Source organism: Marmota marmota, unplaced genomic scaffold (genome assembly GCF_001458135.2).
Source record: "Marmota marmota marmota unplaced genomic scaffold, marMar, whole genome shotgun sequence".
Lineage (NCBI taxonomy): Eukaryota > Metazoa > Chordata > Mammalia > Rodentia > Sciuridae > Marmota > Marmota marmota.
The window spans coordinates 16,418,459-16,429,928 of NW_026000196.1; the positions used below are offsets into that span (position 1 = coordinate 16,418,459).

At 39.4% G+C, this 11,470-nt stretch overlaps 1 protein-coding gene across 1 annotated transcript in view; it reads right to left on the minus strand.

Moving 5' to 3' along the window:
- Positions 1–10,182: 10,182 nt before the first annotated feature.
- Positions 10,183–11,470, minus strand: part of LOC125612470 (collagen alpha-1(I) chain-like) — a 3,161-nt gene continuing 1,873 nt past the window's right edge. Inside the window, exon 3 of the mRNA XM_048790145.1 lies at positions 10,183–11,018. Within this exon, the coding sequence (XP_048646102.1) occupies positions 10,944–11,018 (75 nt within the window). The 3' untranslated portion in view covers positions 10,183–10,943. The remainder of the gene's footprint in view (positions 11,019–11,470) is intronic.

An 11,470-nucleotide genomic window follows, 5' to 3' on the forward strand; every position in this document is an offset into this window, starting at 1 on the left:
TTAACCCAAATATATCATAAAATGTAAATGGGTTCTCCAGTTAAATAACAAAGATAGACTAATTTTTTAAAATTTTTCAATTGTATGCTGGTTTAAGTAAAAAACATCTAAAATAAAAGGCCACAAAATTGAAATTAAAAGGATGAAGAAATGAAAAATTTAAAAAAGAAACTGATGTGGCCTTATTAATAACAGATAATGTATATTTTAAGGCCAAAAGTTTTATGAAAGATAAAGTGATCACTTTACAATAATAAAAGATTAAATTCACCAGGAACATATAATAATCTAAAATGTATGTGCATCTAGTATTATATCCTCAAATATATAAATTAAAAATCAACAAGATTATAAAGAGAAAAAGACAAATCCTCAATCAATATAGGATAATTTTCACAAAATGGATAAGTAAGTTAAGTAAACCTAAAACTATAAAAACATAGGAGAATACACTCATAACCTAGGAGTGGTACAGTTCTTTAAAAAAAGATTATTTTACTCATGATGTAAAATAATTGATAAATTAGATTTCATCAGATTTTGAAACTGCCCTTGAAAAGATACCATTAAGAAAGTAAACAGGTAAAACACCAAGTGGGAGAAAATATTTGCTAATAAAGAACTCAGATCCAGCCAGGTATGGTGGAGCATGCCTGTAATCCCAGCGGCTCTTGAGGCTGAGGCAGAAGGATGGAGAGTTCAAAGCCAGCCTCAGCAACAGCAAAGCACTAAGCAACTCAGTGAGACCCTGCTGGGGATGTGGCTCAGTGGTCAAGTGCCCCTGAGTTCAATCCCTGGTTTACCCCCCAACACACACACTCACACACACACAAAAAAAACTCAGATCCAGAATATATAGAGAGTCCTATAAATTGAATAATAAATAGACAAATGAATTTTAATGGGCAAAATATGTGAACAAGTATTTCACAAAAGCAGATAAATAAACAAACAGCAGATATGCACAAACCACAATGCATTATCAATAGATACCAAACAGAGAAGTTAAAAAATGAAGAATATCAAGACTAACAGGGGTTCAAGAGGCTGTTTTTGGTGGGAATATAACACAGGTTTCTGATAAAATTAAATAATAAAAACCTACTCTATGAAACTTGTACAAGAATGTTTATGGCAACTTTATTTATAATTGTCTTAAACTGGAAATAACCCATATGTCCAACAGGAGACTGGATAAACAAATTGTGGTTCATTCATATATTTGAGATTGGAATAATACTACATACAGTGATAAAGAATGAAGTATTGATACACACAAACCTTGAGTTTATCTTAAAAACATTGAGCTAAAAAAGGAGCAAAAGATGTATGATTCTGTTTATATGAATAAGATAAAATGAATCCATCATGTTGGAAGTCAGGATAGTGGTTTTGACTGGAAAGAGCAAAAAATGGAGTTTTTGTAGCTCAGAAAAAAATTTATATCTTGATCTGAGTCCCAGTTACACAATGAACTGAATACCCAAGACTTATATATTTTAGTGATATTGAAAATTTTAACATCCAGAATATGAAGGTCACCTCTGCAGTTTGTCTGTCAATCTTTAATGAAATGTTAATCCAAACCTTACAGCATTTCATTAAAAGCATAAATATGTAAAAGCCTCTGCTAAGATTTTTTTTTTTGCACAAATGACCAAAATTCACATATTTTTATGGGTATTTGTTCTTTTGATAAGTAAAAATAGCAGAAATAATAGGTAGTAAAATTAAAGACAAACATTGAAGACAAACTAAAATGCATTAAATTTTATTAGCAAATTCTGATAGAAGAATTTATTATTGAAGATTTAAAAACACAAGAATTAGAAAACTGCAATAGGGGCTACTTACTATACAGTTGCGAGCACAATGGGTTTATTTTAAAAACATGTATCAGTTTATGGTGTTTACTAAAATTTGTTTCAAATTTTGTTTGGAAGCTATTAAAGGAAATATGTACCGAAGATATAGTCTCAATATTACATGGTTTTATTAAAGATGATGTTTTGTGGGAAAACTATGCAAATGTGAGCACAGCAGGGATGGCTACTTTAACTGAAACTTTTTATAAAAGGTCTAAGGTTGGAATTCAGAGAAAAATTCTACAAATGAAGGCCACTCCCTATTATTCAGAAACAAAGCATTGCACACATAGGAAAGTTGGAAGCCAATAATACACAAAATGATACCAAAAAAATTATGGTGTGATTAATTTAATGCAAATAAGGTATTTCAAATATGAGTCTTTCTTTTTTTTTTTTTAAGAGAGAGAGAGAGAATTTTTTAATATTTATTTTTTAGTTTTCGGCGGACACAACATCTTTGTTTGTATGTGGTGCTGAGGATCGAACCCTGGGCCGCACGCATGCCAGGCGAGAGCGCCACCGCTTGAGCCACATCCCCAGCCCATGAGTCTATCTTTATATGATGTGGTAATGCCAAATGGTGACCTCAAGAAACAAGTGTTGTCTTTTTTGACTGGCCTTTCCTGGGATGACCAGTAATGTTCAATATTACAGATATGTAACAGGTAAAATTTAAAAAAGAAAAGAAATTTTGTTTGTACCTTCAAGAAAAAGTGCTGCTTTGGATAATTAACTAGAAATTAACTGCTTTGGAAGGAAATGTGCTGCAGAGATAATTGTAAAACAGATGTTTTTAAATGTTTCCAACATGTTGTTGTGCCTTTTGATTTTGTAAGAAAAAAATACTATACATTCTCTTTAAACATATGTGTATATTTAACATCTTAGAAACAAAATTTCTATCTACCAAATGAAATATGTAATTGAGTTTTGAGCCCACCAATTATTAAAAATGTAAAACTGCATTCTTATTTAATATGTATAGAGTTTTAGTTTTGCAAGATGAAGGAGTTCTGGAGATTGGTTGTATAACAAAATGAATATACTTAACCCTATTGAACTTTATAGTTAAAAATTGTTGAGATGGTAACTTTTATATTTTATTTTATCACAATTAAAATAATAAAATATTACAATGCCTTGTAAATTAATTTCAGTAATAATTGAAAACTTTCAAAGGAGATGGAGAATTACTATCTGAATCTCATTTTTAAAAGTTTTGATCAGTTGATGGAGGGACTAAAACATAGAAGTCATAACGCACTTTGGCAAGCATCCCTGCCTGCCATTTGGAATCAGTCATCTTTTAAAATTATCTCATACCTGAATTCATTTATTTTTCAGTGCTGGGGATTGAATCCAGGGCCTCTCACATGCTAGGCAAACACTCTACTGAGCTATACCTCAGCCCCTGAGTAGTTATTAAAACCAAGTCTTCAAGTAAACTAAGCTTAGAAGCAGGCTTTCACATTACAGTATTAGAGTGGTAAATCAATTTTAAAAAGTGAAACATTTTCAATCACATTACTCTAAAATATTAATAATGAAATATTTAGGGATAAAGAAGTTTTAGTATTATTAATAAAAATAAAATTAGTTTTAAATAGATGAATTTCCTTTGTTGCTCATACTTTTGAAAGTTAGTTGAGTGTCTCTCATCTGAAATCATAGGACCAGAAATGTTTTAGATTTTGAAGAGAGAGAGAGAGAGAGAGAGAGAGAGAGAGAGAGATTATTTTGGGGAGGGGACCCAAGTTGAAACAAGAAGTTTATCTGTGTTTCACATACACCTCATACACATAGCATGAAGGTAATGTTGTAGGATATTTTAATCAATCTTGCTCTCTCCTTCTTATCCCCCATGGTGTGTGCACTTGACCTCATTCCTCCCCATGTCTTCTCACAGCACTTTCAGGAACAAGTAGATTTCTGCCCAAACAAAACAAAATTGTCTCATTCTCTCATTGGATTCAGATGAAAACTATTCATAAAATCAGGTACAACTCCAAATGAAGGAACTGGAGAAGAACCAAGCTGGTGTGTAAGGAATTGCACATGAGATGGTGCACATATTTATACTGTGTCCAAACACCATCATCCCACCACATCAAGCTGAAGGTGTCTCCATTATCTGGACAATTGGGCATGTGTTATTGGGAAAAATGATTTTTATTCTTTTTTTTAAATTTTTTTAAAGGGTTTTTTTTAATCTTCTTTTTTTTTGGTGGGGTTCTTTTTTTTTGTCTTTTTTGGAACTGGGGGTCGAACCCAAGGCTTTGCGAATGCAAGGCAGACGCTTTGCCACTGAGCTACATCCCAGCCCATGATTTTTATTCTTGTTTCTAGCTTGGCACTAGTAGGTTGGTACTGTGATAAATATGTGAACACTTTGTCTGAAAAACGTTTTTCAGTGCCAAGTGTAGTGGTGCAAGCCTATAATCCCAACTACTCTAGAGGCTGAGGCAGGAGGATCACAAGTTCAAGGGCAGCCTGAGAAACTCGGCCAGACTCTAACTTAACTTAAGGGCTGGGAATGTAGCTCAGTGGTAAAGCACCTGTGAGTTCAATCCCCAGTACCACCAAAAAAAGGGGGGGGGGGAGAGAGAGAGAGAAAAGCATGAAACCGTTTCGTGGTATGGAATTTACCACATGTGGTATCATGTTCAGGATCAAAAGTTTGGGATTTGGAACATTTTTAATTTTCAGGTTAGGGGGGCTCAACAAGTATTATAGCGGGATGTGATGTAAATTTGTATGTTCTGCTCCTCTGCCCCATGTGGGTCAGATTAATGCACCAGACACAGTTGACACCCATGAGTCCTGGGACCTGGGTGGACATTTCCTAGTGATCTGACAGCTCACTCCAGCAAGCATTTGCCTCTCTCTGCCTGAGGGTCTTCTGTGGCTGCAGCTGGGTATCCAGCCAACTCAGGTGCACGTTGAAAGTGCTGCAAGTGTCAGTACCCCGATACCAGCACTCTCCACCCCACCAGGGGCAGAGGTTAATGCTAAGCACCTAGTCCCTCACTCCAGGTAGCACACCTCTGCCATGTGTTCTGGGTGGTCACTCAGAGCCTCCCCAGCAGGACTGAGCTCCCTCTGGCCACAGCAGAAAGTCAGTCATTGGTCATTGGTATGCCGCTTAGTGATACCCGCCCCCCCAGTCTCTCATTCCTACTCCCTGCTTTCACTTCTCAAATGAACTCCTTGCATCCAAACTCTGTCTCAAGGGTCAGCTTTGGGGGTGAACTAGGACAGAGTTAGATTTCCATGTCATATGTTTTTACAGCCCTAGGTACCTCTTCTTCATAGCAAGAGATGATTTGAAATAATGTAATTTGTAATTCATCTTTTCACGTCTGTCACTCTAATAGATTCTAAACTCCCTGAAAGCAGTTTTGCTGCTCACTAAATTCACAGGTTCCAGGACTCTGCCCGATATCTAGCAAATGCTCACTAGTTACCTTAGCAATGAAAAGATGAAAGGCTGGGCGTGGTGGTACATGTCTGCAGTCCCAGATGGTCAGGAGGCAGGAGGATTCCTTGAGCCCAAGAGTTCAAGGCCAGCATGGCCAACATAGTGAGAATCTGTTTCCAAGAAAAAAGAAAAAAAGAAAGAAGGAAGGGGGAAAAAAAAGATGGAGAAATTACTTGGGCCCCAGTCTGCATCTGATTTCATCTACTTTTTCCCTGTATGATTTGGGGCAAGTGACAACTGAACTTTTTTGGGGGGCAGGTGTACTGGGGATTGAACTCAGGGGCACTCGACCACTGAGCCACATCCCAAGTCTTATTTTATATTTTATTTAGAGACAGGGTCTCACTGAGTTGCTTAGCGCCTCACTATTACTGAGACTCTCCACGATCCTTCTGCCTCAGCCTCCTGAGCCACTGGGATTACAGGCATTGTATGTACCACTGCACCTGGCCAACATGACTTATTATTATTATTATTATTATTATTATTATTATTATTATTATAATCAGTTATATTATTATATTCTATAATATTATTATATTCTAATCAGTTATACATGACAGCAGAATGCTCTTTGATTCATTGTACACAAATGGAGCACAATTTTCACTTATCTGCTTGTGCATGAAGTAAAGTCACTCCATTCGTGCAATCATACATGTACCTAGGGTAATGATGTCTTTCTTATTCCACCATCTTTCCTAACCCTTTACCTCCTCTCCCTCCCCCTTCATCATCTGAAGTTCTTCCACTTATCCCATGCCCACACCCATATGGATTAGCATTCACTTATCAGAGAAAACATTTGGCCCCTGGTTTTTTGGGATTGGCTTACTTCACTAAGCATATTTTCCAACTCCATCCATTTACCTATAAATGCCATGATTTTATTCTCTTTTAATGCTGAGTAATATTCCATTGTGTATATGTACCACAGTTTCTTTATCCATTCATCTATTGAAGGGCTTCTAGGTTGCTTCCACAGTTTAGCTTTTGTGAATTGAGCTGCTATAATATTGATATGGCTGCATTACTGTAGTATGCTGTTTTTAAGTCTTTAGGATATAGACCAAGGAGTGGGATAGCTGGGTAAAATGGTGGTTCCATTCCAAGTTTTCTAAGAAATCTTCATACTGCTTTCCAGATTGGTTGCACCAATTTGCAGTCCCATTAGCAATGTATGAGTGTGCTTTTCCCCCACATCCTCATCAACACCTATTGGTGCTTGTGTTTTTGATAGCTGCCCTTCTGACTGGAGTGAGATGAAATCTTAGAGTACTTTTGATTTGCATTTCTCTAATTACTAGAGATGTTGAACATTTTTTTCATATATCAGTCAACATGAACTTTTAAAGCCCCAATTTCTTCTATGTAAAATGAACCTAATAAAGTTGACCCCCATCCAGGGTTAATAGATGATGAAATTAAGTGAGGTCTGAACAAATTTAGTAGATAGTGAGCACTCAGTGGCAACCATTGTCACCATCCTTAGGTCTAAAACAAACCTGCACCATGAGGGAACCCAAGGAGAAAATGGACAGTGCCCAGAGGTCAGAGACTCAGGAGAGACAGACAACAGGAGGCAGATACACTCCAGAGATGCTAATACCTATTCAGGGTTGGTTTCTCCCTACTCCTTGCTCCTTTGGTGGGACTTGACATTGAAGTGTTCTTGGATAAATTGGAAACCTTGGTTAACATTAAGAGGAATTTCACTGTGAGTGCTCTCCTCTGATTGGGAGCCAGAGTCTCCATCTCAGGTGACAGTGCAGAACAGGGGTTGGGTACGAGAGTCAGAGGGAACACTCACCCCCATACAGAACGTGGGAAGCTTGCCCATTTTCCAATCCCTGGGGTGCTCTTGAATGTGGGAAGAAACTCAGTGGCTTCTCCCTCAGCTCCGGGCACATTTAATGGCAGGAAAGCAGCACCCTTAGAATTTGTCCAGTGAACATTCTCAAGCTTGACTGTTTGAGAAGTGACCAAAGGTCCATGGCATCTAATAATCTGCCAATTTGTTCAGGCACCAGCTTGAATTGCATCAGATTGGTGAGAGGAAAAAATCATCACGCAGTTTGTGACCAAACAGTTAGAACAGCCTGCATCCACTAGGTGCAGATTTGTAATGTTGTATCGATAGTTGATTGTGTGGTGACTCCCATTAAGGGTCTGTAGGGATCTTTGATTCAGTTCAGTAAGACTTTATTGCATGTTCACATTTATTTATGTCATTATCCTATAATAGTACGTTTGTGTTTATTTGTGTATATTATATTGTTAACATTTTATTAGCTATTTGTTTTGGCCAACTTTTTCCTTTTTATGACCAAAAGAATTGACGAAAACAATTATAGGTGAGGAAATATTTGGGGGCTCACTGTTTCAGAGGTCTCAGTCCATAAAAGGCTGATCCATTGCTCTTGGCCCATGGTGAGGCAGAATTCTTGTGAAAAAGTGTGGTGAAGGAAAGCAGGTTGGAATATGGCTACCAGGAAGCAGAGAGAGATTACTCCACTCAAAAGGACGAAGCATAAACCCCAAAGGCATGACCTCAGTGGCCCACCTCCTCTAGCCCCACCCTACCTGTTTACAGTCACCCCCAGTTAATCCTTTCCAGTGGATTAATGCACTGATTAGGTTAAGGTTCTAATAACCCAACCATTTCACTTCCAAACTTTCTTGCATTGTCGTGAGCTTTTGGGAGACACCTCATAAACTAAACCACAACAGTATTATATTTATTTTATTATACATTATGTTGTTAAAACAGTTTGCCACAACAGGAATTAGGGAATTTCTAGAGATCTTACACAATCCTTATGGAAAGCAAGGTTTTATTCTTCATTTAAAATTAGCTAGGCTGACTTCAACAGGAAGAGTTAGGTTCCTTGTGTAACTGGACAGTTCTGATTACACCTTCTCTCCCTGTTTGACTTGTAAGTGCCTCTCATGGCAGAAATGCTCACCATTAGTTTTGTCTCTACCCTCTTTCTGATTGATGGTACTACAGAGGCAGGGTGAGATAGTTCTTCTGTTTTTCTTGCTTTCCCAGCATTCCTGCCTCCTTTAATAAAGAGAACCATGAGTTTTCTTTTAGGGAATCAAATCTCTTACATTTTCTTAGGCCCAGCCAATGAAGGCCAAAAAAGAGGTCAGTGAGAGACCCAACCTGAGAATAAAGCCAAAATTGCTGAGATCAGGATAAGGCCAAATTCAGATTATGTCATTAATCTCCTGGAACAAGCTATGCCTGAAGATGGACCTTTCCCTGTCAGTTTTGAGAGCAAACTGCACCTTTTTTTTCTTAAACCAATTGAGGTTGTATTTCTTTCACAAAAACAGAATTCTGACATGCCTGAGCTTTAAAGGGCTCCATGTGGGTTGGGATTTAAGCAGATAATAATCAAGAGACTGAAAGGTAGCTACTGACCACTGACACTTATATCTATGTGTGTAATCAGTTTCATGTCGCTGCCTTCTACAACCACTACAAGGACACAGGAAGAGCCGAAAAAGTTCATATTGAGGAGTCAATTGTAGCTCCCCTCCCAGGAAGACCTTTTAGCTCACTAGTCATACTGCTCTTTCATCCCAAGCTACTCATAATCAAAAGGGCACATGTTTTGATCAGGTGCTTCTTGGCTTTGCCACACACCAGTTATGGCATAGTAGGTAATTTACTTAACTCGAATCTGAATTCTCTGTACACATATTTTATCTACATCCTAGATTTCCTAAGAATTCAAATGCATATATAAAGAGCCTTAAATAGTTTATAGAACCCACACCCAAAAAGAGGCAGCTGATTGTACTGCTAACCAGACTTTTAGCCCTTTCTAAGTACCAGGCTCTGGGCTAAGGGTTTTTACAGATGTTTTCTTCATTTAATCCTCAAAACAACCTGGGGGGTGTGCCCTACTGTGTTCCCCATAGACCAGATTGTGTCCTAAGTCACCTTCACATGTCACCTTCCTAACAGCACAATGAGTTTACGGAGTGTGGGCCAGGCTGTGCAGCTCTGTCCCCCAAGCCAATGCTCCATTGCTGGCATGTTGCCCCTCTGAATAGTGGCATTTCTTGAGATGTGGTGGTACTGTGTGATATTCCTTGGGCCCCACCTGCCTCAAGGGGTAAACAGAGATCAGAATCCAGGCAACTGAATGGAATTAAATCAAGATTTGGGGAGTGTTCACAGTGGGGACAATTTCCATATGAAGCATAGAGTAAGAATACACTCCAATTGTCCAGAATGTCTGGGAAGGAAGGGACAAGGCAGTAGTTGCACTGCCATATTCCAGACCTTCCCTAGGGACTTTTGCAGATTCTAGGTTGGGGATTGGACTCTAGGATGTCAAGAAAAATCCAGATAGGGCAGCTGCCATTGGAAGGGACAGTGTTGATTCTCACTGAAACTGGTTCTTGGGAATAGCAGAGGAATTGTCAAGGAGAGGAAGCCAGTCCTCCAGGAACTTAAGACACAGTGTCATGAGGGGCCAAAGGCTCTTGGGGAGCAGGACATGGGATCAATAGGAAAGCTCAGCTTCAGAATGGGCAGCTTCACTCCAGTGATTTAACTGGTTCACAACTGTTGAGTTGGTTGTAACCAGCAGACAATGACCAGAAAATGAGAATCTACAAGATATCCTTACTGTAATTTTCCACAGAAATATACTATGTATTCAGCTAAGTAAATTCCTGGAAACCTCTTCACCACCCCACCAAAAAAGAACAAACAAACAACCCGGTAGATCAGCTTTTTAAAAAATTATTTCATGAAAAAGAAAAAAAATTTTCTTTAATTTTATTCAAATTTTTCTTTTTTTTTTAAAAAGGGTACTGTTTAATATCTAAGGTAAGCACAAAACTGTCACTCCGGTAACTCTTTCAAAAGTTGTCTATAATTGTGTGACTTAGAAAATTAATTTCTTTCCAGATGAAGAAACATGAAGCAGGTCTTTCCAGTGAAAATTATTGGTACCCTCCTCAGGAGGCAGATGGAACAATGAGAAGGGGCGGAGGAGCTTGTAGGATGTGCCAATAAAAGGGTTGCCTGCAATTTGCCTAAAATAGAAAATAAAGAGCTAGCAACAGCTTCCACGCCTGGCAGGGCCCACTTTGGAATGACTTGATGGAGCAACAAGTACCCCTTCAGGATGCTACCCTACAGCTTCTTAGAGACGCGCAAGAGCCCGGAGGCGCAGTGAAAGCCAAAGCTAATGTCAGAGGCGGGCTCAGGTCCCACCTCGGGGGCAAGTTCACCAATTACACTGGCCTCTGCTTAGCTGTTACTGTGTTTGCTTTGTTCAGCTGAGGACTCCCAATCAGTTACTGTTTTAGTCCTTTTTTAAAAGATTCCTGGAGAATGAAACACATGACTTGAGCTTTACTTGGAGGAGTCACTGGAGAGGTAATGCATTTTTAACCATGAAGCAAGCCCTGGCGTTGGGAAGAATCCGGGTTCAAATCCCAGCTTTACCATTTACTGTCAGGGTGGCTTTAGACATTCTGAGCTCCAGATTACATGGTGATGATTCTTGTCTTGCTAGTGTGGGGTGAGAATCAACGATAAGATTGTGCAAGGACCAGCCTGCGGAGGGTTAGCGCTTAGAAACCTTCGCTCCCATCCTTGGGCCACTGGGAGGCAGGTGGCTGCTTCCCACCACTGGGCTCACCTGAGAAGCCAGAAAAGCAAGAAAGAAGGAAGGAGGAGATTAAACGAGAAGGAAGAGAGGAAAGGGGCGGAGGGGGTGGGGACGACAGTAAACCTTCAACCACACAGTACCTCATTAACACACCCCAAGAAACTTGCATCCCAACGTCAAGGCTGACTTTAAGACGGGTTCCCGCCTCCCACCGCACGCTCTCAAGTGGTTCACGTGAAATCGACAAGACAAAGTCACGCCCTCAAACTGAAGCACATTTTCCAATTTGGGAAGCTCGAAGATTCCATAAACTGGGTTCTGTTTTCTTCTTTGCTTTCTCCTCCCTTTCCCGGGCCGCCCCTCTCCCCGCCTCCTCCCCTACCCCCTTCCCCACCCACGCAGACAAAAGAACCCCGGCTCCCGCCCGCGGTGCCGGAACCTGCGGCTTGTTTACCAGTTGGGGCTGCTCCCCAGGCGTTGCC